Here is a 27,627-nt window from a genome sequence, read left to right as displayed (position 1 = left end):
GCTCAATGAGACCTATTTTGGACTTTTGGCCCCCAGAGTTTTTTTCCCAACCTCCAAGTCATCATTTATTGATTTATAAACCACGAGCTTTATAATACAGTAAACATCACGACAGAACTCTATAGTTAAATACAACCAACAAATTACAGACCTAAAAAAACAACAACAAAAAAAAGCTGGAGTGAAGCCACATTATGCAAATTTCAAAGATGCTCAGAATTAGCAATAGAAAAAAAGGTCATTCCCCCAGCTGGAGACCAGACAGGCAAAGATACCCAAGCACCAAAACCCAAAGTGGTCAGATTGATAGAGAGCCAGTGAGCATATAAAATAAAATGTCACAACAGCACAAAGACAATATATTTGTGTTATTTTTAAGTGACTATGTTTACAGTAATTGGTTACGGCAGCGATTGGAAACCAATACACACATTTTCTAATCAAATCACAATATGATCTTGGTTTGGTATTAATATCCCGTACAGATGTCAGCACTAGAAGAAAGAGGTTAAGATGTTGGGCTCTTACACAAGAGAGTCAGGTTCAAATCCCGACCTATGCACACTAGACAAGCTACTTAATTGTCTAGTGCCTCAGTTTCTTCATTGGTAAGATAAGAATAACAGTAGCACCTACATTTTAACGTTTCTGAGAGGGTTGAATGCATGAATATATGAGAAGTGTAGGTAACAATGCCTGGCACATAGCAAGCATGCAATAAATGTTAATTATCGTTGTTAGCTGTTATGTGTTTCTGATTTATTCCATCCACTCATTTGCCTGAGCATACCCCATTATTTTGATAGTTGGGAAAGGTTCTTGGTTTTTTTTTTTTTCCCTTAACTTAATTCACCACATGAAATTTAAAACTCTCATCCAGTTTCATGAAAGAAAAAAAAAAAGCATTGATTTCTTTTAAAAAAAATTTTAATGTTTGTTTATTTTTGAGAGACAGAGAGAGACAGAACGGTGAGTGGGGGAGGGGCACAGCCTGACGCTGGGCTCGAACTCAGGAACAATGAGGTCATGACCTCAGCTGAAATCCGATGCTTAACCGACTGAGCCATTCAGGCGCCCTGACACCACCGATTTCAGCGATTTCAGTGATTTTCACCGATTTCAGTGTTGGAACACACTAGATATTCGTATGCAAAAGTGCAAAATTTAACCTTTACCTCACGCCCTGCACAGAAATGACCACAAGTGGGTCATTGACCTACAGGCAAAAGCTAAAACTATAAAACCTTCTAGAAGAAAATACAGGAAAAACTCGTCATGACCTTGGATCATGACCCTAGATCTAGATGGGACACCAAAAATAAAAAACAAACAAACATGAATTACACAAGAAAACATTGATACATTTTATGCAGTGGACACTGTGATTTACCACCCAGACACTTGCTCAGAAATAGAAGGTTTAGGAGCCCAACGGCTAGATGGCGCCCAGCAGCCGGCTCTCAACCCCCACAGACGGCTGTGGGCTCCTACGGGTCAGCGGAAGCATAACATTGAGACCGCCCTGTCCTGCTTCCTGCCCCCCTGCCCCTAAAACGCACCCCTCATCAACCTCCTTAGAGCTCTGATTTCCCTTTCAGATTTGGTTCCCTGGAAATCTCCATCTGAGACATTGGGCCTCATTAAAATTAAAATTTTCTGTTCTTTGATAGACACCCGTTAAGACAATGAAAAGGCAGGCCACAGACTGGGAAAATACATTCACAATACATGTATCCACCAAGGACTTGTATCCGTAAGTCACAGAGAATTATTACAACTCAATGATAGAAAGTCAACTCAAAATTGGTAGGGGCACCTGGGTGGCTCAGTTGGTTGAAAGGCTGACTCTGGATTTTGGCTCAGGTCATGATCCCAGGCTCGTGGGATCGAGCCCCAAGTTGGGCTCCACGTTGAGTGTGGAGACTACTTGAGATTCTCTCTCTCTCCCTCTGTCTTTCTCTGCCCCTCCCCCACTCGCTCTCTTTCAAAATAAAAACTTAAAAAGAAAAGCCCCTTTGACCCAGCGTGTGTAAACCAAGTTTATAATCCTCCCACTAGGCAAGGTTCCTGGCACATCCTGTTTTAATAAGCGGCCCTACAAACTTGGCGGTCCCCTCCCCCTCCAGGGTGTGTCCAGACCAGCACGGCTTTGGTTCTTGCCTGTAAATTTCTCTCTAACCGTTTCCCTTCTCCACTGCCCACCGCCCTAGTCTAATAAGACACTATCTCAACACAGAGGGCTGCAGTGGCCTCCTTGCCCCTCACGTTTTAATCTCGGCAATCTCGGCACTTTGAAATCGCTCTCCATTTCACGGCCAGAGTGATCTCTTATGAAATGTAGATCTCATCACCAGCATCTCCCTCTGCCGAAAACCCCCCTGTGGTTTTCTGTTGCCCTTAGAACAAGAGCAGTACCTGGGTGGTCTACCCACTTCATCTCCCACCGCCCCCTCAGTCTGAGCCAGCCTCCTCTCCATTCCTGAAAAGAACTGGGCTCCCTTCTACCTCTGAGGGGCTCTTCCTCACCTGTCCTCTGCGCCCTGCTCTACCCAACCGGGTTGGTGCCTACCTACCAACCCTTCCAATTTCAGCCCAGATATCCTTCTCTTTGACGCCCGGCCCCAGACCTAATCCGATTTTATTAATCGCTCTCGTGACATCCCCCTTTCACTGGCACTTAACACAACATTAACTACGCATTTTTTTTCCTGTAACGTTTAGATCAGTCGATGGGGCGTGCCCATCTATGAATGATTGAGTCATGGCGGGCCCATTTGGCCAATGGAAAACTCTAGTCCAGTAAACTCCTCCCGAGTCAAGCAAGCCCTGCCCACCTTGGCTCCACCTACCACCCACTTCTATCCAATCGTGTGCCAGGGTAACACCCACTGTCCTATATAAGGGGACTGGGAGGCCCAAGGCTCAGTAGACTTCTTGGAGGCTTGTGAGAAGGTCGTCCGACGGCTAAGGTCTGAGCTACAGTCCTGATCTGTGGACACTTCTGGACCCTCAACCCCTTGGACCTCTCTTCCTGAAAGGGTGTCCTGCTCTCCAGGTTTCCAGAGCCAGCTTCGAAGAGTTCAACAGCAGGAGGTCAGGTATGTGTCCGGTGCCCCCTTTTTCTTTTTAAAGTTTATTTATTTATTTTCAGAGAGTAGGGGGGTGGGGGAAGAGAGGAGGGACAGAAAGACAGAGAGAATCCCAAATAGGCTCCAGCAAAGACCTCAATGCGGGGCTCGATCCTACCAATGGTGAGATCATGACCCAAGCCAAAATCGAGTCAGAGGCTTAACCCACCGTGCCCTCAGTTACTTGCTTTCTAACCTTTTCCTGGTTTTTATTTTACTTTTGGTATTTACTTATGTAACTCAGAGATCCCAATAAGGCACATTATGAAAAACAGCAGCCCCTGCTACTTCTCAACTTCTCACACTTTAGAGACAACCGTTTTCATCTGTTTGGTTTCTTTCAACATCACTTTCTGTTCTCTAAATACCATGTTTACACTATTACTAACTCGGTTTTCCATTTTAGACTTTATTTATGGTCTTCCCTCTGTGGGAGAGGAGTAATTAGCTGTAGTTCTTGCATTCCCACCATCCTCACCGCTAGCTGCACTCGCCCCGCCCCCCCACACACACCTTCAGGCCCCCACCTCCCCGCAGAATGTCACTATTCAAAATGGGACCATCTAGTCGACCAGGATCCCTTTCTCCTTTGGTGCAACTTGAATTTTCCAAAACCTAATACTTGGGCTTTTATCTGCCAATTGACCACTAATCCATTCTCACTCTTCCTCAGTTGCTTTTAATTTTTTTTTTTTTTAACGTTTATTTATTTTTGAGACAGAGAGAGAGAGAGAGCATGAACAGGGGAGGGTCAGAGAAAGAGGGAGACACAGAATCTGAAACAGGCTCCAGGCTCTGAGCTGTCAGCACAGAGCCTGACGTGGGACTCGAACCCACAGACCCCGGGATCATGACCTGAGCCGAATCAGACGCTCAACCGACTGAGCCACCCAAGTGCCCCCCTCAGTTGTTTAAATTCAAACTCAATCAAGTGTCTTATCAATTTCACCTTCTGGTGGCATTACTGCCACACCCTTTTAACCTGCTCCAGCCTAGACTGGCTGCTCTCAGCCAACTTCAGGCTGCCATCCTAGGATCTCTCTTGACCATCATCTGGGGAATTCTTCCCCACTTTGGAATTTTATACCCTCTTAGTCTGTTTTGTTTTGGTTTTGTTTTTTTTGTTTGTTTGCTTGTTTATTTTTGTTTTTTTGTTGTTGTTTGTTTGTTTGTTTGGTGGAGCAAACCTTCTAGTAGCATTCCTGGGGAAACATGCATCCAAAAAAATTATTTGAGACCTTGCATATTTAAAAGTGTCTTTTTTCTACCCTTCTTGATTCATGATAGTTTGGTTGGGTATTGAATTTTAGGTGGGAAATCCTTTTCCCTCAGAATTTTGAAGACAGTTCTTCCTTCTATCTCTCTTTCTCTCTGCTTCTCTCTCTGGAAGTTTTTAGAATCTTCTCTTTGTCTTCATAACTCAAAATTTTTTTTTGATAATTAGCTTTGGTAATACTATGCTTCTAATTTTCTTATATTTTATCCCCCTTATTTTTTATTTTTGTGATTTTTTTCTGGGACATTTCCTCAACTTTGTCTTTCAAAATATCCACAGAGATTTTATTTTATTTTATTTTATTTTATTTTATTTTATTTTATTTTACTTTATTTTATTTTTATTTATTTTTGAGAGAGTGAGCGCGCGCGCACACACACACACACACACACACACACACACACGAGTGGGGGAGGGGCAGAGGGACAGAGATCATCTTAAGCAGCCTCCAAGCCCAGTGAGGAGCCCAATCTCACAGTTGTGAGATCCCCTCCATGGAGATTTTAATTTCTGCTCTCATAATTTTAATTTCGAATGGGTCTTTTTGTTTGTTTGCTTTTCTGAATGTTCCTTTTAAAAGTGTCTTGTAATTGGGGCACCTGGGTGGCTCAGTTGGTTGAGCATCTGACTCTTGATTTCAGCTCAGGTTGTGATCTCACAGCCCATGGGATGGAGCCCCATGTTGGGCTCTGTGCTGACGTCACTGAGCCAGCTTGGGGTTCTCTCTCCCTCTTCTCCTCCCTTGCTCATGCTCTCTCTCTCTGTCTTCCTCTCTCTCTCTCTCTCTCTCTCTCTCTCTCAAAATAAATAAATAAATAAACATTAAAAAATAAAAGTATCTTGTAATTGATCCATGGGCATCATTTCTTCTCTTCTCTTTCGAAAGATATTGATAGTTTTTTTGAAAGTTTCACCTATGGCATAAGCTACTTCCTGCACGTTGCTTTCTTTCTGTTTGATTATCAGTTTCCTGTCTCACATTAGTCTTTCTTCTGATGTTTGATGTCCCCTTGTTGGCTGCGCATATTGAAAAAGGGACGCTGAGAAGCTGAATGGTCGCTCTGAGCCAATGAATGGGGCCTGTTGACTGTGGGTTCTGCAGAATTTATGTGGCTGGCCTGCCGAATTGGGGAACCCCAACGTGCCGGTTTCTTGGTTTTTGTTTTTTGTTTGTTTGTTTGTTTTTCTCTTAGACTTCACAGGCTTCTCAGGGAAGAGTCTTTAGATGCTCTTCAGTGCCAGCTCTGTCATCAGCTAAATCTCCATAGATGTGGATCCAGTCTGGGCTGTTTGTTCCATTCTATCGCTCAGTCATTTATCTCTCTTTGAACATCACACTGTCTTCATTCCTATAGCTGGATGCTGCTTCATGATCTATGATAAACCAAGTACCTCCATCATGTTCTCTTTCTGGAGGGCATTAAAATTTTATAGCTATTGTGAAATTGTTCACCATAACATTTCTGTCCATACACTGAGCGTCCTAAATCTTGTCATCTTTACCAGTCTGATAGATGCATAGCAATGGTACAACTTTTCCTTTAATTTGGATGGCTTCCTTGTAAGTGAGGTTTAGCATCCTATGTGTATAGGGACCATTTGCTTTTTCCCTTTTATGGATGGCCTGTGATTGCTTTCTGCTATTTTCCTCTGTTTGGTTGTTTATCTTATTGATTTTTTAGTGTTCCTGAATTAGGGGGCTTTATCAATTCAGACTTTCTTTGGTCAATGAATGATCTCGCACCTCCCTCCCTTCTGCCCCCACTTTTACTGGGGTTAAATCTAGGTCAACACAGGGAAACATGCTCTGGTCCTTGCTTCTGGTCTGGAAGCTACCCCTTGCTTCTGTTCCTACTGGTGTCTGGCCATTAAGTCCATGCAGATCTCTCTGAGCCCTCTAGCTCCTATCGGAAAGCCCCCTGCCAGCTCATCCAGGACATTCTTGGTTGCTTCTGGAGTCACATTGAGCTCTGAGCCTGAGTTTGGGACCGCAGATGTAAATGGCTCTGCAGGACCACATGAGTCATTTAAGTGTTGAATAAAGCTTGATATGCCTGAATCTCCCAGGACTCTGATTTCTGAAACTCAAAACCCCCAAATTCAAATGTTTTTAACTATTATACCTGTCCTTAGTTCCAGAACTCTCCTATAGTGTCCCTTTCTTTCTGTTTATGCCAGCCCCTGAGTGCAGAGAAGATGGGGTCAAAGGAACTAGCAACAGGGCTATGGTCGTGTCTCAGAGCCTGCAACTCCCCACCTCGTGCTGCGGGGACCCTGACCATTCTGAGATTGATTTAAGGTATTATTATGAGTTTGAGCTTTTGTAGCCGAGAACTGGAAAAAAATTCACCCATGAGAGGATCTGATCCTGGCTTTTTTTTTTATTTTTGGATGATGATTGTAGAGAAAGAAGGCGTTATGTTGAAATGCTCTCAATTTGTTCCATGGCAGTGGGTCTCTCGGAGCTGTTCTTTATGCCTGGTGCTCTCTATTGTTGGGTTCTTGTGTCCCAGGACTGCCCCCCAACCACGACTCAATGACCCCTGGGAAAAGCCCCACATTTGCTGTCTCCTGCTTACCGTCTTCACTCACCTGCCATCTTCCCTACCACGCTGCTGTGGAATATGGCCTCTGCCTCTGCCGCTGTCCTCATGCTGTTCTCACTGAGTCCGGGGGGCCAACAGAAGTGGCCCCATCGCAGGCCTGCTCTGTCCCACGTTGCCAACACTGTGGGCAGCTCATCCCTCCCTGATCTGTTCCCTCCATCTTGGATCTGGGTAAACCCTCCCAGTTTCCCTCTGCACCAGTGGCCCTGAAAGGTGCTATGTCTCTACCCTTCCCTTAGAGGTCAGCAGTGGACTTCAGGGTTCTATCAGAGGCGCTCTCTGCTCCTTCATTCTCTCGTACCAATCCCATCAGCTCCCATGGTGGTGATGACCAACTCTGCGTAGATGACTCAAATCCAGCTCCAGCTGAGCCCCGCGTGGAGCCTCAGACTCACATCTGTGTTCTCACATTGCCACTCGGGTGACACAAACCTGCGCCTTCTCCCTTGAGCCCTGCCTTGGGGAAACAGCCTCCTGGCTCTCTCTGTTGGGGGAAGGCACATGGCGGTGGGGGTGTGTTTAACAAATGGTCAGGAGAGTGTCCTGCAGACAAACAGCATCGGTGGGGGCCCCAGATGCCCCCTTTCATCCAGCCTGTCTTCAGGGGATCCCTGTGGTCCTGCTGTCTTTCCCTTACCTCTTCCCAGCCTTCCTGCCTCTAGGCACTCCCCCTTCTTTTCTCTGTCCACACTTCACTTTCTGGAGTCCAAACATGGTAACTTGCTCCCTTCCTTAAAACCTTTCAATGGTTCTCCTTTGATCTTAGGATCAACTGAAACTTGGCTTAGCTTCAAGGGGTCTTTATGAACTTCTCCCTCCTGCCGTGCTATCCTCCAGCTAGTCCAGTCTTCTTTCCATTCTAGAAGCCTGCTCCCAGTCTCCATCCCCCTGGGAATCCTCCCTCCTACTCAGCCCTTGCCTTGCTAAATCCCGCTCATTCCTGAGAAGGTCCTGGCTTACAGGTTTATGTTGACTCCTCCAGCCAGACTTTCTGGGCCTCCTGCCCCCAAGGACAAGCTAGGATGACACTAATCTAAGCATTTGCTCTTAGAGACCAAGTCTTTGTAACACCCCAGGAGTCGGTGTATCACCATATCAATTCATGAAAAAGAAAACTGAAGCTTATCTCAGGTCAGTTAAGATAGAATTCCAGGCCCTTTGGATTCAAAACCACCTTCCTCGTAATACCCTAACGCCTTTACTTTCCAACTTGTCACCCATTGGTGACATTATATTTTTTTGTTGCTGTGTTGTGTCTGTCTCTTCTATTGAAATTTAAGCCTGGTGAGGGCAGGGACTGTCACTCTGATTCAAATTGAATCTAGTGAATTCAGAGTGAATCTAGAATAAGCTTACCTGTCAGGAAAAAGGGGATGGCAATTATTTAGCTGGATAAGTGGTGGGGAGGCCAAGTGAAATGACCAGTCGGGGGGCACCTGGGTGGCTCAGTCAGTTGAGTGTCCAACTTCGGCTCAGGTCATGATCTCAAGGTTCGTGAGTCTGAGCCCCGCGTCGGGCTCTGTGCTGACAGTTCAGAACCTGGACCCTGCCTCAGCTTCTGTGTCTCCCTCTCTCTCTGCCCCTTCCCCACTTGCACTCTCTCTCTCTCTCTCAAATAAATAAACACTTAAAAAATAATTAAAAATTTTCATAAAAAGAAATGACCAGTGAGAGTGCCACACATAAGTCCTTGGCACTTGGGGGTCTCCTGGACCACCTCATACCCTCCCCCCCATTATCCTGCCCCCAAAGCTTCCTCAAGAAGCTCTGACTTCTTCTTCCCACTTTCTGCTTCTCTACTTTGCTTCAGGTGTGCATTCTCAGGAGCCAGACTGCTCTGGGATGGAAGCCGGAGGCATCGTGAAAGCAGATGGCCCCGTGAAGCCAGGCCAGCCCTCGAAACCCTTTGCTGTGGTGAAACCTATGAGATGTGTGACCCCGGCTTTCACACCTGACCTCGGAGACAGAGACGAAGGCCATCGTGAAGGAAGGGGAACAGACCTTCACCGAGACCCTGGCCTCCAAGGGAGGCCGAGACGCATGCTGAGACCAGGTCTGCGTGTGGAGTCGGACCACCGCGATGAGCGCAGACACCACGTGGAATCAGAAGCCACGCAGACCCCATCCCTCCCTTCTACTGGGGCAGCGATGGTGCGACTTACAGCACAGCCTGGGGCAGGAGTCCAGGCGCTGCCCGATGCGTCTGGGTATTGGGTCCTCACCGATGCCCCAACTTCTGGCGTCTATCCCTGCTTGGGGTTCAGACCCTTGGAGGGCTCAACTTTGTTCTTCACGCAGACCCCCTCTGGTACCTTTGTGTACGGGGTCCCAGAATTTTTTACCCACATTGCACAGTGACCTCTGTCACTTGCCACCAGAGTCTGTCTGAGCTGGGTGTTATTCCCAGGCCAAAGCCAAGTCCCCATCTGTCCCCACTCAGCCCTTCCCCTGCCTTATGTTGTCCAGACTGCACCTGTAAGTTTCCTCCCAGGATCCCGGCAGGGTCACACGCCAGCCCCCCTGTTGTCTCCTCCTTTTGTTTTATCAAAGATGTGTATGAATTTAGTCCCTCAGTGCTTACTGAAATAAATCCGCAATCTCCTCTTGTCCTCTTCTGTCTCAGTCTGTTCGGACTGCTATAATAAATAGCACAATCTGGGTGGTTTATAAACAACAGACATTTATATCTCCCAGCTCTGGAGGCTGGAAGTCCAGGATCGCCAGCAGATTCTTTGTGAGAGCTCACTTTCTAGTTTATAGATAGCTGTCTTGTGTCCTCACATGGCTGGAGGAGTGAGGGAACTCTCTGGGATCCCTTTTATAAGGGCACTAATCCCATTCACAGGGGCTCAACCTCTTAATACCATCACACCGAGGGGTTAGGATTTCAACGTGAATTTTGGGAAGACACATTCAGTCTTGCGTTCACAGCTAGCTTTTTTTTTTTTTTCAATCCTGAGATGTAGAACTGCTAAATGTTTTAGAAAAGTGGACACGGGGGTGCCTGGGTAGCTCAATCAGTTAGGCATCTGACTCTGGCTCAGGTCATGATATCACGATTCGTGAGTTCGAGCCCCGTGTCGGGCTCTGTGCTGGGAGCCTGGCGCCTGCTTCAGATTCTGTGTCTCCCCCTCTCTCTGCTTCTCCCCCACTCACGCTCTTTCTCTCTGTATTTCTCAAAAATAAATAAACGTTAAAAAAACGTTTAAAAAAATTAAAAAAAGAAAAGTGGACACAGTGAAGGAACAAAAGAAAAAAAAAAAGAGAAGTTACACCAAGGAAATAAGCAATAGGACATTCAGAAAAAGAATTTTAAAGAGTATAATTAATATCCTCAGAGAGATATAGGGTGATAGGATATCTCTGACACAATAACATGTACTTCACATAAAAAGCCAATTAGATAGAGACGCTTGAGACGAATTTTGTTGGAATACAGAATTATGTGATTTGAATCGCGGAACGGACAGGACTGAGGCCCAAATCAGTAAGCTTGGCGTTCGGGCGGAGGGAGCCCCCAGGATGTGGCCAGAGAAAGGTGGAGGGTTTGAAAGCTATCTCACACCGACAGTAGCTCCTGAAGTAGGGGCGTCCAACACCGGGGTTCTACCAAGGAGAACAGAACATCTGGACGATAGCAATATACGTGTCGTCTGGCTAACTTCCCCACGCTGAAGAAAGACTTGAATCCTGAGCAGGATGAGGCAATCACATGCACTTGGACGAGGTGTGGTGGAGGCAGAGTCCCCCAAACCGTCTGGGAGAAGAGACCTCCAAGGAAGGCAGAGGGAGTCTGACGTCACACTTCCTTTGGCAGCACCAGGGACTCCGAACAGGGAGGTATCCTCAAAGCGCGGAGAGGCAATAACCCTGTCTCGAGTTCTAAAGCCAGTCAGAGGTGCGCTCGAGCTCAGGTGCATGGACAGGAGGTTCTGGAATTCCTGCGGCCAATTCACCCCCTCAGGAAGGGTGGGAGGAGCAATGGGAGGAGGGGTGGGGACATGACATAATGAGCCTGAACGCTAAGGACACTGGACCCAAAGCATGAGCACTCTCTGAACTTGATTGTCCGTGAGCTCATAAAGCGAGTTCCAGCTGAGTTTTTAGTTACCTGCAGCGAAAGCACAGATGGTTTTCAGCCAGGATTAAAAAAAAAAATCAAACATCTAAACAACAACAACAACAACAACAAATAAGAAGAAAATAGGAGGAAGATGTGGGGTGCAAGAAGGACCAGTAAGCAGGGAAACTAGTAAACTGTATTCATTTTTTTTTTAGTTTTTTTTTTTTTAATGTTTACTTATTTTTGAGACAGGGACAGAGCGTGAGCAGGGGAGGGGCAGAGAGAGAGGCAGTCACAGAATCCGAAGCAGGCTCCAGGCTCTGAGCCTTCAGCACAGAGCCTGACATGGGTCTCGAACTCATGAACTGTGAGATCGTGACCTGAGCCGGAGTCGGACGCTCAACCAACTGAGCCACCCAGGTGCCCCTCTAGTAAAAAGTATGATTCTGGAAGAGAGAAGAATAACCTGACATTAAAATTCCACATGACATTGGCACAGAAATTTGGGGGTTGGGGGAGTCCAGGAGGAGCTAAAAAGTACTATAATTCTTGTCTGGTTTCTGGAGACGTTACAGATGCTGAGTGTGAAGAAGCAATGGAACTCGAAACATTTTAAAGTCTGTGTACCCATGGGTAAGCACTAAATGAACTGAACTGCAGTGCAAACTTTCCAACCGATTGAGGGAAAAGAAGTGGGTCAAAGAAAATTTGGTGAATCAAACAAAAGGCAAAGGGGGGTTAATAGAAACAAGGAGAAAGCATGACATATCTCAAACGCTAAATAAGAAATAAGTAACTTGATGGCAGCCTCCTGTGTGTTGCTGGCTTCAGTGGGAATATTTTAAATGTTTTACCATTAAGCAGGGCATTTCCTGTAGGTTTCTCATAGATATGCTTGATCAAGTTGAGATCATTCCCATCCGCTCAGATTTTGATAAAAGGTTTATTATGAACTGGATTTTGCATTTTATGAAGTAGGCTTTGACGGGTTGATTTTAAGACTCATTTGTAGGAGAAAATGTCCAAGGAAAACGAAGAGAATTTTTCCCATGAGCGATTTTTTTTCTTGTGTACTCAACCATCCTCTTAAATAAACCCTTCTCTTTGGCTTTTATTGTAGTACAATCGTTTTATGTGTCTCCCTCTTTATCTGCCTCTCCCCTGCTCACACTCTGTCTCTCTGTCTCTTAAAAATAAATAAAGATTAAAAAAAAAAAAAAAGCCTTGGTTGTGGTTTGACTTTACAGAAATGGGATGTGCTATCCTTCCGGGGGTCTCACGGAAGTGATTAAAGAGTCCAAACAGGGTGTGGCAGATGGGGGGGAGGGAGGAGGCTGGGGGCTGGCACCTCGCTGGACCCCATTCTCCATCTGAAGCGGGCAGAGGTGCCTTGCTATGGAAGCACTGTCCAGACCACCACGAGCCCATCCATGGTGGGACCCGTCACTTGCCTTGCCATTGGGATGTCTCCTATATGCCAGCGTTCACCCTGGAACAGCTTCTGGTCAACCCATGTGTCACTATGTCCCCAGTAGCTGGGTATCTCTCCACAAAATGCATGCGCTTGAGGTTACACAAGGACTCTCGCTGATGGCTCCCATTCCAGGCTGTTTCTACCACCGAGATGCTTGGCTGAATGTGTTGCACACGGGGTCTTAAGGATCTGTTCTTCTCATTTCGTAAAATAAATTTGCAAAGTGAGATTCCTATGTCAAATGGCCATATGTTATTTTAATAGATATTAAGAAATTGCATTCAAATTAGGTTGTATCAATGTCACTTCCCACCAGCAGTATATGAGGGCATCAATTTCCCCACAGTCTTCCCAGAAATCAATGCCGGCACTCTATAATTTTTGCCAATCTCTTGAATAAAAATATGTCATTATTGTTCTAATTTGAATTGTCTTGACTGCTAATAAGGTTTAGTACCTTTTCTGCATCTATTGGCCGTTTTTATTTCTTTCTCTGTTAATAGCCAGTAGATAGCCTTTGCGCAGTTTTCTAGCAGGTTTTAAATCTTTTTCTTCTCCCTTCATAGGAACCTCTTATATATTAGAAATAGTGATATTTTTCATATGTCCTGCAGGTATTTGCCCCAGCCCCCGGGCTGTTCCTCTGGTTCCTGCCGTGGGCTCTGCACCACGCCACCCTCAGGGTCACATTGGCCATAGCAGCTGGCCCCCTTGTAGCAACTCAGAAATTGTTTTCTTGGTCATTTCAGGACCACCCCCCGTCTCTATGCTTTTATTAATGGGATGTGTATCCTAAAACATGAAGACCACTGGTCTCTCTATATTAAATATATTTATAATATTAATATAATATATAATATAAATATATAATATATAATATAATATAAAATAAATATATGTTTAAATAAATATTAAAATCTACTTGCTGCTATCACCAGGGGATATGCGTCTCTGCACTTTCGTGTTAAACAAGGCATCAAAAAGCATGTTTTGCACCTGAAAGTCATCTGACAAGGACATCTTTCAAGATCTGGAAGTGCATTTTTCAAAAGGCTGGTATCGATGCTGTAAGTAAGGGACATTGGGAGACCTGGCCATCTGGACCCCCTGCTCTGGAACCTTTCTCCTGCTTACCCATGTCACTGAGCTACCTGATGCTGGTTTAGATGGTTCAAGTCTGCACAGAGGATGCCCCTCTGCCCTCAGGCAGATGGGGAATCCCACTTACACTCACGTTCAGTCCCCTTGCCAAGATGTCCCCAAGACCATTTTCACTCCACTCCCTGCTTAAAGATGGCGGGAATGCTAGCTCATGATTCACTTCCTGTTTTTCTCTGATCAGTCCTTTGCCTCCCACCTCCATCCACCGCTGACCATGAATGAGCAAGTCCCACCCAAATGTAACCCTCCCCCCGCCCAACTCTGCCCTCCCCCTCCAGCTCCCAGGATCTCACCTTGCCTGGCAGGGTGGGGAAAGTGGTCCAGATGCTTTGATGCCTCTTTGTAGCAAAACTTTCTCTCCAGAATGCTTTGGGGCTCTGGACTTTGATCATCAAAAATTAGTATTGTAGGACTTAAAACTTTTCTCAACTACAGATCTCAAGAATGTATTTTGAAAGTTAACAAAAATTGCACAGCAAGCAGCAGAGAGCCATCTCATTATTTTTGTCCTTGGAATCACGAAGCACTCCTGCCCCACCCATAGACTGAGTGTGGCAAGCTATCAAGGGCTCCAGGTTGTTGGGAGAACAACTAGGGTAAGAACTGGGATCAGATTTGGAGGCTCATAACACTGGCTGAAACAAACACAGAAGTTTATTTATCTCTCACATGGAAGAAGCTGGGAGCTATGCCATCCAGATCTTATAGGCAGCTTCAGGGTCCGAAATCTCTTCCATTGCAGTGGGTGGCTTCCGGGCACATAATTACCTCGCAAGCCAAAATGGCAGCAGGAGGGCCTAGTTTTAAGAATTGGAAACGAGAAAGGAACAAAAAAGCAATCCCTGAGTCCACCCGCCTTAAATCAGCCTTCCTGGGAGCCCAGCCCAACCTCTTTGCCTTACGTGTCATCAGCCTGAACTTTCTTACATGGTCACGTCTGGTTGCAAGGAGGAGGGGAAATGGAACATTCATTGTTATTCCAAATAATATCAGGGTGTGTCTTTAGGAAGAAAGGGAGAGGAGATATGAGACGGTAGATAATGATGACAATATTGTCATGACAATAACAATAAAATACATGGCAGGGAACGTAAACATCTGTTAATACTTTTTAAAAAGTATCCCACCCCAAACCATTTTGTCAAGCGAATACCACCTCTGGTATTTTGAGTAGAAGTGGGCTTGCCGAACAACTAGTTTCAGAAAAGCACACTTTTATAATGTTGAGTCTTTTTATCCGTACGTGAGGTGGCCAGAAATGCATGTCTCCAATTACGTACCTGTGGAGAGATGTGGGTTAACTCAGTTTTCCCTCACCATTATGTCCTCGATGTGGTAGGTCTCCCCCAGTATCCAAAAGTGGAGTGTACTCATGAAAACTCGTGTGAAGCAAAATGGGTAAAGCGAAGAAGCAGTTACCGTTCATTTATATGGAAAAGCTTTTGAGTGTTCCCAGACCCTGAAAATAACCTCTCTTAGGCTTTTCTGATACCTTAGGACACATCTTGCTAATGGATGCAAAAAATAAATCTAGGCAAAGCATGGTACTCAGAGACACAGCTCAACGCTGTAGAGGCTGGATGCTGATATGCTGAGTGTAGTTCCTGGGGAAGGGGCTTGGTGCCCAGGATGTGTGCTGCCTCTATAACCACAGACTCTGAACGCTATTTTTGCATTGCACCTAAAAAAAAAAAAAAAGTTTGTTTATTCTTGAAAGAAAGAGAGAGAGCATGAACAAGGGAGGGGCAGAGAGAGAGGGAGACCAGAATCTGAAGTCGGCTCCAGGCTCCAAGCTGTCAGCACAGAGCCCGACGAGGGGCTCAAACCCACAAACCGTGAGATCATGACCTGAGCCGAAGTCGGACACTTAACCGACTGAGCCACCCAGGCGCCCCGCTTTGCACTTTTTTTTTTTCTTTTTTTTGTAAAAGCATAAATCCTCTTCAGATTTCTTTCAGCTAGAGAAAAAAGGTCCTAATGTGGGTCTTCTGTAAAAGCAATGTGTTAACACCAACTTTCCAAAAGCAAGGGGATACCTGTAATTCATACTGGAAATTACAGTTATGAATTTAAACAGGTATAAGGATCCACAGCCTTATATACTAAAAACAACATTTTCCCTTTAAAGAAAAATTACAGTGTGGGGCAATAAACATCCTCCCACATATCTTGACATACTCGAAAGCGAATTTCTGTAGTATGGATACCCCAAAAGTGGAATTTTTGGTAGCAATAGAAGTGAATCTTCAGCTTTAAAAAAAATAAGTTTATTTACTTATTTATTGTGAGAGAGGGAGAGAGAGAGCGTGCGCACAAGACGGGGAGGGGCAGAGAGAAAGGGAGAGAAAGAGAATCCTAAGCACAGAGCCTGATGAGGGGCTCAGTCTCACAAACTGTGAGGTCATGACTCAGCCAAGATCAAGAGTTGGATGCCCAACTGACCTAGCCACTCACATGCCCCAACCTTCATCTTTTCTAAAGTACATCCAGATGAGCCTTCTAGATATCTGTGCCCATTGGCTTCCCCACCAGCAACATGGGACACATTTCCCATGACCTTCAACAACATTCTGAGTTATCAGTCTTTTGGTATTGTATCAGACTATTTATTTTGCATTTCCCTGGTGACATTTGGGCATCTCTTCAAATGATTATTCCTGTTCCTGTTCCTTCCTTACCCAAAATATCACCATCTGTAAATGGCCATAATAATTTTATTTCCCACAGAAGGTGCTATTAATTAGATGAAGCCATACTTTATATGTGTATATACATTGTATCAAGTCAAGGTTTTTTTTTTTTTTTTAATTTGAGAGAGCAGGAGAGAGTGTGTGTGAGTGCAAGCAGAGGAGAGGGAGAGAGAACCTTAAGCAGGCTCCACATTTAGCAAAGAACTTGAGGTGGGGCTTGGCCTCATGACCCTGAGACCATGACCTGAGCCCAAATCAAGAGTCAGGCACTCAACTGACTGAGTCACCCAGATGCTCCCATTGTATCAAGGTTTTATTTGCATTATTTATGTCCTTAACTTATTTCTTAATTTATTTATCTTACCTGTTACTTACCAAGAGGTGTATACTATATTCTCCCACTATGATTAGGGATTTGTTCATTTTTCCTTATACTTTTAGTCAATTTTTTCTTTTTAGCAATTTAGGAGCTAAATAGTGAGGCATACAAGTTCAGATTTTTTATATCTTTCTGGCTAATTCCTGGTGAACTTTTCCCTTTATTATTATGTGCTTGCTACATTTACCCTTACTCATACTTTTGGCTTAGTCTATTTTGACTTATTCTTCTATAACTACAGCAACATTTGAAATGCATTAGTAACTGCTTAATTTATCTCTTTTTTCATCCTTTTACTTCCAAAGTTTGGGTTTATTGAGGATATGGTTTTTATAATTAACAGGTTAAAAAAAAACAATTTATCTAACCTGAGAATCTTTTAATTTGATGGTTTAGTCTTAAATTTATTTCTGTCATCGTCTCTTGGGGCACTTACTTAAAAGTGGTGAATATCCATGTTTAAATGCTGCAGAACAGTATAAAGCTAGTGATTCTAAACAAAAATGCGTTATTTTATAGCTGAGGTCTGATGTGTTTTAAATCGACGCCTATGTATATGGCCAGCCACAAACCTTGGGGATGCTTGTTAACTGAACATGCATATACAACAGCCTGTACATATTTATGCACACAGAGATGCATTAATTTGTGTGTGAGATTTATGAAATGATATACATACACACACATGAGTATCCATGTGAATATACCTACCTTCAGGTCACTTTTCTAACATGTGGCTTCCTCTTACTTCTGCCCCCCACTACTTTGCCTGCCTCCTGTAGGAGGGGATAGTTTTCTCCCCTCCCCCCACCATCTTTTTCTCGTTTAGAAGTTACACAGTGTATTAGGTTGAACCATATGAAATTGCTTTCATGTTGGCCGAGGTGGGTCAAACATCAGCAATTTCACATGGTTCAGTAAAATACTATGCTTTTAATGGTTACTCAAGTTTTCAACACACCCACTTAAGTTAACAAAACCAAAACTGAGTCAATCTCTATCCTTCCCTTGAATCCTATAAAGACCTTCAGATATGTTCACTCTTATTTCACCACTTCCATTTGACCTGGTGTTATTGTCTACCTTCAGTCCCACTGTGCCATCACCAAAATAATCATCATCAACACAAATACTGTTTACTGTTGACACTTCGCTATATTTCCACATTTTGCCCATCTGTCTTTTCATGCATTCCTCCTTTGCCTGGAGTTCAGTTTCCTTCTTCCTCAAGTGCCCTCTTAAAGATTTTCAGTAAAGAGAAGTTCTCTTAGCCTGTCTCAAATGTCTGTGTTTCATACTCACTCTTGAATAACAGTTTGGCTGGGTATAAAATTTTAGTTTCATACTGATTTTTTTTTTTTTTTCTCAGTGCTTGGAAGAGATTCCCTTTGTTTTAGGCCACGCTTGGTGTTCAGAAGACTTCTGTAGTCCAAACATTGTTCTTTGGAGGTAAACTTTTGTCCTTCTCTGGATTCCTTCACAATTTCCTTTTAGACTTTAGTTTCTGAAGCTTCCGTTAGAGATGTCCATATAGAGTCATTTAAAAAAAATATTTTTTAATGCTTATTAATTTTTGAGAGAGAGAGAGAGAGAGAGAGACAAGAGACAGAGTGCAAGCAGGGGATGGGCAGAGAGAGAGAAGACACAGAATTGGAAGCAGGGAACAGAGCCTGATGCAGGGCTCAAACTCACAAGCTGTGAGATCATGACGTGAGTCAAAGTTGGACACTCAACCAACTGAGCCAGCCAGGTACCCCTTTATAGAGACATTTTTTAAAAATCTTCCTCTTCACTTATTAAGAGTCTTCTGTCAGAGAATATATTTAATTAAAAAATGGAAAATTGCAAGCTCTTATCACTTTCATTTTCTCTTTCCTCCTTCTAGAACCCCTTGTATGTGTGTAGGGTCACATCACCCTACTTGTCTTGTATAAGACCTCATCTACTTGTCTTGTAACTGCACTATATTCTGTATTGTCTTCTGGTTGGTTTCCTTATATCTGTTTTCTGTTTCACTACGTTTCTACTTATTCAGTCCACTCTTTAATTTTGATTTAATTGATTCCCAATAATCCATTTTTGTTCTTTTCTAAATCCACTGTGAGAAGGGCTATTTGCTCTGATTTTTATAAGGCTTATTTTATTTTTGAACATTCTTGTTGTCTATTTTTGGATTTTTTTTTCAGTTAACTAACATTTTCAAGGAACAACAAGTCTTCCCAGCTTTTTCCTTTTGTGTTATTTTGCCGGTATAATTTCACTTGTGATGGAATCATTTCTTTTTGGGTGTCTATGTCCCTCAGTGCACATATTTAGCTAATCCCAAAGTTTATATTTGCTGTGGGAATTGTATGGTCCCTGGATTGTTAAGGTGAACTTTGCTGGTGGCTTTATTTTGGTTTATGCCAGGTATTGGGGGTAGGGGTGAGATCCCAGTTCAGGAACAGATTCTGTGTTGGTTTCTCAGCTTCTGGTCACCACATCAAGAGCCAGAGGTAAAAACCAGATTCCAAGTCCTCAGGAAAGGAAAGCCCAGGGCTTTGGTTTCTCATTTAGGTTTATAAGCTTCACAAAATCATAGTAGAATCGGGCTTTCTTCTTTAGGACATGAGTATGAAGTTTATTCATTTTTTCCTCCACTGGGGTTGTATGAGTCCTGGAGTTTTGGAGCCTTCACAGTTTCAATTCTTCATCTTCTATGGACCAAATGCTTCACCTCTTTTCCTTGTGTGTGCAGCAATACTCCAGCCTCTAATCTGTGGGGTCCGTAACTAGTCAGAACTGCTGGTGTATGAGCCTACATGTTCCCCACTCTACTTTCACTTCCCTCTTAGTCCTTGCACCCTGAGCATAGTCCTTTTGTCCCGCCTTCTGTTTCATGCGTGGGCCTGCATGAGCGGTCCAGAAGAAAAGCTGAAGGCACAGCCTCAGGGGCCAGACCGACTGCTTGGGTTCCCATCCCGACACCAACACTTACAAGCTGTGTAACTACAGGCAAGTTCTTTAACCTCTCTGGGTCTCAGCTTTCCCAGCAATTAACATAGACATAGAAAGGGACCAGCCTCATGGGACTATGAAATGAGTTAATAAATTTTAGGTGCTTGGAATTGTACCTAGAAGATGATGAACACCCAATAGATACTACCTAATATCTTCTACTATTATTTTTAAATGGGAAAGGACTGTTCTATTTTTTCCAGAAACCTACATGCTTCTTAATGCTTCCTTTTGTCCAGCATGTAATCTTTAAGCTTGTTGTTTATGGCATAAATGCCCTGGCTTTATTTTGTGGGGGGTCAGGGTACCAAATCACTCTTTTGGAAGGAATGGCCTACGAAAGTATGGAGACAGAAAGTAAGTGGAGGTTTTTGATTATGGAAAGGTTTTTTTATTATGGAGGTTTTTGATAATGCAAAGTTCTGGTTATCTAGTGCTATGTAACAAGGTACCCTGAAGCTTAGTGTCTTAAAACCACCATTTTATTTCACTCACAGTTTTGTAGGTCAGAAAATTCAGGAAAGACTGTGCTAGACGGGGCATCTCTGACCCATGTGGCATCAGTTGGGGTGTTTATGACCACTTCCCACATGGTTTCTCTGCTCAATTACAGGCATAGCTATAGAGCATTGATTTTCATTGCGAAATAATATCCAATATCTGAATTCATACCTCAGTTTATTTTTTCCATTGTCCTACAGGTGGCTTTTGAATTGTTTCTACTTTCTTTTCCATTATGATCAGCGTTGCCATGTACAGTTCAGTACATATCTTCTGGTAGACGTGTGCAAGTTTTTGTCTTTGGTATGCATCAAGGAGTGGAATTGCTGGCTCCTAGGGCATGCATGAGGCCAAAGTGACTGTCCTGATCTCCACTCCCTTCAGCCGTATGTAAGTTAATACATATTAGTTCCAATATTCAGGACCGTCAGGTTTGTTAATTTTAGTCAATAAAACAATCTTATAGTTTGGATTGCATTTCCACATCACTAGTGTTACTTGGAACTCCTGTAGGTGTTTTCTGGTCTGTGTAGTCACTGGTTTTTTGCTTTGGTTTTTTTTGTTTTATTGTTGTTTTTAAATGTCTTGTCCATTGGGTTTTTACCTTCCTTTTGTTTTCCCCATACTAATTTGAGGTGTTCTTTATTTCATCTTAATACCAGCTCTTTGTCAGTAATGTAACTGACAAATATATTTCACTCACACTTTGACTTATTTTTAATTGATTTGAATTGTCTTCTGATTTACAGAAGCTCTTAATCACAGTGTATCCAAGTATAGCAGTCTCTTTCTTTTCTGTGAGCACTTTTTGCACTTTAAGAAATTCTTTCCTACCTCAGATCAGAAATTCTCCCTTGTATTTTCTTCTAAAACTTTAAAACTGTTGCTATAGATATTTGCTTTGACCCACACTTTTAATCCATCTGGAGTGGATTTTAGGGTATAATTTAATTTTTTCCATAGGGATAACCAGTCATTGCAAGTACATTTATTGAAAAGTCACTCCTTTCTCCACTGGTTTGCCATGTGACCGGTGTCACACGTAGAAATTCCATATGTGCACGGATCTGTTTGGGGACACTCTGTTTGTTCTCATGGTCAGTGTACTTAGCCTGCACTAATACCATATAGTATCACTTCCTAAAGCTCTATAATAAATCTTGATATCTGACAGAGCAAGCCTACCTTCCTGCTTTAGAACTGTCTTGGATTTTCTTGGCCTTTTGTTCTTCCATTTTAATTTTAGAAGCAAATTGTCAGGTTCCACAAAGGATCCTATTCAGTTTTGATTGGAGTTGCATTAAATCATTAGCTAAGTTGGGGGAGATTACATCACGATATTAAATCTTACAATTCATAAATATAGGATATCTCTTCATTTATTCAGATCTTATTTCATATCCTTTAGGGAAATTTTAGAAATTTCTGCCTACAGATCATTACACCTTTTGTTAGATTTATTTCCAGTTATGTTTGTAGTTTTTGTTGCTACACAAATGGTAGCAGCATCTTAAAGTTTCTGGATGATGTATAAAAATACAATTGACACTGCATAGGTAACTTGTATATGGATCGTCCATTCAGGTACACAGCAAAAAATCCCTTATTGCTAGTAATGTTTCTTCAGAGCCATTTTGATGTTCTGAGTAAAAAATCATATCATCTGCCCACCCCAAAAGACTGATTTCTCTTTTTTCCTTTCCAATCCATATGTTTCAATTACTTTTTCTTGTCTTATTTCACAGTCTAAGTTCTTTAATATTATGGAATCTGAGTGGTGGCTTTGAGCATTCTTATCTTTTGTCTGATTTTAAAGACAATGCATAGATAGAATGCTCTTCACCATTCTCTCTGGGTGATCTCATTCATGGGCATAACTTCAGTAAGAATGACAATTCCTCAGGCTACCATGGTCCCAATCCTCCCCCTGACCCAGAGCCATTTATTCAACCGACTGTGCAAGATCCCCTCCGGAACATCACACAGAAACTCCTTCAAAGATGAACACACTGTTGTTGCCACATCGCTCCTTTGCATACAGCATCCTCTGTGTCCATCCGTGCCTCCCCTGTCCACCCAAGAACCTTGACAAAATTGCCCTCTTCCTCCTCTCCAGTCAACAACGCCCAGTATATTACATCTCCAAAAAGAGATCTGTCCACCTCTCTCCTTTCCTGCTGTTCATCCACCAAATGCTCCCTAATTCAGGTTACTATCACCTGCCTCCCAATTGCAGCTACCGTCCCCTAGCTTGTGTTCCTTCCTATGGCTGTGCCCTCTCCCAATATTCTCCAGCTTTTAAGTGAATGAGCTTTCTAAAATATACAGAATATCAAGGGTGCCTGGGTGGCTCAGTCGGTTAGGCGGCCGACTTCAGCTCAGGTCACGATCTCATGGTTCATGAGTTCGAGCCCCACATCGGGTTCTGTGCTGACAGCTCGGAGCCTGGAGCCTGCTTTAGAATCTGTGACTCCCCCACCCCCTCTGTTCCCTCCCCAGCTCATGCTCTGTCTCTCTCTCTCAAAAAATAAATAAACATTAAAAAATAAAAATAAAATAAAATAAATATACAGAACATCAAATTGCTCCCCTTCTTAAAAGTTTTCGATGGTTTTCCATTGCCCTTCTTGAAGGGCCTGTTAAGGAATCTGCACAAGCTGACCTCCACTGGCATCTTCAGTCCCCACCTCCCACTTTGTCCCCTCCTTAGGGCACCCTGGTTCTGACATACTCTCTAAGACCTTACAGTTCTGCTCGGTTATTTAACCCCTGACTTGCGCCTATGTAATATCATCTTACGTACCACAAGTGGTAGCTCCACCATCCCTTGGAAAAGACCTACAGAAGGCACAAATGAAACAAGAAGATGCATGAAGATGAAGAAGAAGAAGAAGAAGAAGAAGAAGAAGAAGAAGCATGTGAAGGGCTTAGCACCTTGCCTGGTATCCATAAATATCGTCTACCTCCAGTCCTCCTAAGAACATTGAGGGAGGTTATCTTTTGTTCAGATGCCCGGACTGAGGCTGGTGGGGTGCAGGGAGTAATTCTGGAAGGAGAGATGTGGAAGGGAAGCGGCCTCCCTGCCAACAGAGGGACTGGGAATCAGCTAATGGCTCCCCACTGACCCCTGACTCAGGGCCAGGCTGCCAGGAAGCAGGAGGCCTGTTTCCAATACATGGGCTGCCCTTCTCCCCTCCCACCTACCTCCCTAATTGCCAACACTGTGATGGAGTGAATGAGTGTCATTCAAGGTCCTGCAGACCTGGGCATAAACCTGGCCTTGGACTAGCCACGCACACGTGAGCCCATTACCAAATCCAGGAATTCCTGGTGTCCTTAATTGCATAGAGGGCCACTGTGATGGCTGATGGCAGCCAGCATTGGAGAAGGAGCAGTTTACATCACCTCCATTTTGAGAGGACCTGACCCTGGCGCTCTGGAGGTAAGGGGACGCTCCCCTTCCTTACCCAGGGCCCCACGCCTGCCTTCCTGCTGCACAGTCTGGACTCCCAGGCTTGGAAATGACCTCTTCCCCACCCCACCCGCCTCTCCTGCTTCTTCTCATGCAAATGTCCTCCTGCCCCATGGGCAGTGCCTTCCTGCACTCTGCCGCCCGTCTGATCCTCTACCAGCTCCGCGAAGTGGGCAGGTGGGGAATATTAATAGTAACATTAATAACTAGCATTTATTGAATGCTTACGATGTACTTGGCACTGTGCTGAGCATTTTAAACACATTATCTCAATTGATCTGCACTGGGAAGCTCCCTTAGTACTTGTTTTCCTGTAAGAGTCTTTAGAATTCATGGCACTCTGGTTTTTGCACTTGAGTAAATTGAGCTTCAGAGGTGGGAACGCTGCCTGCCCAAGGTCACCTAGCAACTCGGTGGTGAGCAGGGGTCCCTGGACGCCTGCATCCAGAGTCCGGTGCACAGGGAAGTGTGGCCTCAGCCTCCTCTCTCGGCTGACTGTTCCTCTACCAGGGCCCCCCACGGCTTTAGGTCTCTGGGTAGGAGGTTTGATGGCTGCAGCATGCCTAGTCAGGGTCAGCAAGACCAAGATCAGGCAGGGTGTGGTTTAGTCTGGGGCCAGGCTTGGCCATCAGGGCCTGCCTAACGTCGAGGGTCGGTGTGGCCAGTAAAGGGTAAACGTGGCTGGGGTCAAGGGTTGGAGTGTGACAGCCAAAGACCAGTGCGTGACTTGTGTCAAAATCAGGGTGTAACTAGGGTTAGGGGTCTGTGTTCAGGAGTCACTATGTGTCTGGGTCGAGGATCCGTGTGGGGCTTGGGTCAGGAGGCAGTGGGTGGCCAGCTCCCCTCAAGAGGCTGAACCACTCCTGGAAGGGACCAAACCCTCTCCCTGCCCCCATCACACCCTCCCCGCCTCCCCAGTGACCCCAGCTGTGAAGGAAGGTCCTGGAAGGGGCAGGAGGAAGGGAAAGAGAGACCAGTGGCATAGGAGTGAGTCTGCAGGGGGAGCTGGCTTGCAGTGGGGCCAACCAGGAAGCCCCAAGGAGGATTTGGAGCTGGACCGGGCAGAAGCTGTCAGCAAAGAGAAAGAAAAGGCGTTTCTAGGGCAGCCTCATCTTGCCTCCCCACCTCTTGGCCCCTGTAACCCCCACTCACAGCAGCCATCATGACATCTCCAGGGACAGCTCACTCTGTGCAAGCCCCATCAAGGCACCCTTCCGGATGTGGCTGTACTTCCTGGAGAGCATAGCACCAAATGCAGCCTCTTCAAGGCCCCGAGACCCCTGCTCAGGTCCAAGGAGGCTGTCCCCCTTTCTCTGCCTTACATCTTCACTTATGTTCTCCCCCATGAGATGCTTCTCTGGCTCCCAGCTTGGAAATTGTCTTTATTTTCTAAAGCTCGCCCGTGACACCTTCTAATCCAAGCCCTGCCAGGTTCCCCACCGGCATGATCACTTCCCGGGCCCCTCAGTGCACACGTCCTTGTCTCATCCCTGTAGGGTTCAAGCCCTTGGGGAGACACCAGGAGAAGTTGGCAGGAGGATCGCAGCTTCTGCGACGAGTGATGGTGACCCTCACGGCGATAGAAAGTGGCATCTGGGGGCAGGGCTCAGCGGCTGCCGGGCTCAGATGGCAGCTTGCCCAGAGCTGGCCTTAGTTGTCATAATATTCATACTGTTTTTAGTTCCTTGTTACCCCGTGGCTGTTGATATTATTGATATTATTATTGATACGATTACCAACAGGCATAGAAAGTTTTCTTTTGAAATGCCAGGAGAGGCAGGAGTGGGTGCAGTCCAGTGGGTGGTGGCCCATTCTCGGGAATCCCCGGTGGGCCCCCTTTCCTGTAGCTGCAGGACCCTTACCCAAGCCTCACGACCTGCGGGAGAGTCGGACTCATTAAAAATAATTGCCTGGCCACGGTCAGTAGCTTCCCCTGGCAGAGCCCTGTTCCAGGCTTCCTTGGCGGGTCCGGGCTACTTCTGTGCAACAGAAACCCACAGGCCCCTGGGGATCCTTCACCCCGAGGAGAGGGAAGGCAGATCAGAGCTAGCTTGGATAATGAGGGGAAGAGCTTCAGCCCCGAGCACTCCCCAGGCCCCAGCTGAGAAACCCTGGGAAGGGTTCTGTGGGGCTGACGCAGCCACCCCCTGTTTTCATGGTGGAGAGACTGGGGCTCAGAAAGGCAAAGCTCCCTGCAGACACACAGCCAGCTGGTGGTACGGAGATGTGTCTGGGAGCCTGGCTGTTGGAACGGGGCCAGGCTGGCGCCCTCTGGATGGGGCAGAGGGCCCTGGGCCAGGCGTCCTTGGCTGGAAAGGCGTTGCCTCCTGGGGCCTGACTAGGCCTCAGGGGATCAGGGCTTTGGAGTCTTTGCACCTGGGTGGGGTGAGAGACAGGGTCATGGCCAGAAGCAGGTTGTCGCTGACCCAGAGGGCTGGACAGGCACCCCTAGGCAGAAGCCTAGCACAGGTGGGCAGCCAAAGCCCCAAAAGACCAAGTGGGTGTTTGGTTGGGCCGGGCAGGACTGAGATCACTGCCTGAACACTCCCGTTATGCTTGGCGAGTGCCGTAGGCCCTGGAACTTACCGCCTGTCATAGGACCCAGAACTTTGTCAGCACCTGGGAGAGCAGGTATACCCGCCAGGTATGCCAAATAGGCCTTCTGTTCTAATCCACGTGGGCATGCACACACACTGCCAGGAACTGAATATCTCCGTCCCCTCAATTCATATGCAGAAGCCCTAACCCCCTATATTTGGAGACGGGGCGTCTAAGGAGGTAATTACATTAAATGGGGACATACAGGTAGGTCCCTAAGAAGAGACACCAGAGAGCTCGGCTCCCTCCCGACCTAAGCACGAAGAAGAGGTCATGTGAATGCATAGCAAGAAGGTGCCCGGCCATCTTCAACCCAGGGGGAGAGATCTCACCAGAACCCAACCTTGTTGGCATCTTGCTTTGGGACTTCCAGCCTCCAGACCTGTAAGAGAATAAATGTCTCTGCTATCTTAATCCGAAGCAGGCTCCGGGCTGCGAGCTGTCAGCACAGAGCCTGACGTGGGGTTCAAACCCACGAACCGTGAGATCATGACCTGAGCCGAAGTTGGACGCTCAACGGATTGAACCACCCAGGCGCCCCATCTCTACTTTCTTATTGTGGCAGCCCGAGCAGACTAATTCACACACAACTGAAGTTCTTTCCTATGTCCCTCGCCTGGGTCCCCCCTTTAGTAGATGCCACAGTGGATGAGATAGAGGGACCACATCGGATCTGGAGGGGCCAGAGCCTGACTCAGAGGTGATACTCCCTCTACAAGCTGTGGTGGGCTGTGGGAGGGGTGTGTGTGTGTGCCTTCAACATCTTACCTTGGCGGCGGGGGGGGGGGGCTGCTCAATTTCCTTATCTATAAAAGAGGGACTGTACTTACTTCCGAGGGTCAGAATCTAGTGAGCGATGTTTGACAAATGCTCAGCCTGGAGCACGTGCCCGGTGAACACTGTCGCTTATCAATAATGTGAAGGTCCTGGTCGCAATGGGAAGGGTAGAAAAGCAAAGATGAGAGAAGTGATGTGTAGACAGGAGGGGGCTACATGCATGAACATGAGGAAGTTCATCTTAGTGTGGAAACAGAATTTGTAACAGAGAAGGGGAGGGGGAAGTGAAGGATACCGTGGTCGGGGGCTGGGAGTGATGTGGGGAGAAGGTGACGGCGGGTGAACAAGGAAGGATCCTTCCAGTGATTAATGTGCATTCATCAAAAGACTCAGACAAGGCTGGGGCTCAGCGGAGCCCGATGTGCACCAGGAGGCATGGGGAGGTCTACCCAGCCACCTCATGTTAGTGTAGGCAGGACACAGAGGTGGCTTCATTAGCCACCCC

At 45.4% G+C, this 27,627-nt stretch overlaps 1 protein-coding gene across 1 annotated transcript; it reads left to right on the top strand.

The window, feature by feature from the left end:
* The first annotated feature begins 1,439 nt into the window (after positions 1-1,439).
* On the top strand, positions 1,440-9,483 carry PRR20G (proline rich 20G). The gene is made up of 3 exons (XM_040463292.1): positions 1,440-1,493; positions 3,056-3,098; positions 8,821-9,483. The coding sequence occupies exons 1-3, from the start codon at positions 1,440-1,442 to the stop codon at positions 9,366-9,368; spliced, it is 645 nt and encodes a 214-aa protein (XP_040319226.1). The 3' UTR covers positions 9,369-9,483.
* The last annotated feature ends 18,144 nt before the right edge of the window (positions 9,484-27,627 follow it).

The sequence above is a fragment of the Herpailurus yagouaroundi genome, unplaced genomic scaffold, assembly GCF_014898765.1.
Source record: "Herpailurus yagouaroundi ecotype Mexico unplaced genomic scaffold, PumYag 387, whole genome shotgun sequence".
In the NCBI taxonomy this organism is placed as follows: domain Eukaryota; kingdom Metazoa; phylum Chordata; class Mammalia; order Carnivora; family Felidae; genus Herpailurus; species Herpailurus yagouaroundi.
Note: the sequence above shows the minus strand (reverse complement) of the source record. Positions and strands in the feature narration are given on the sequence as shown.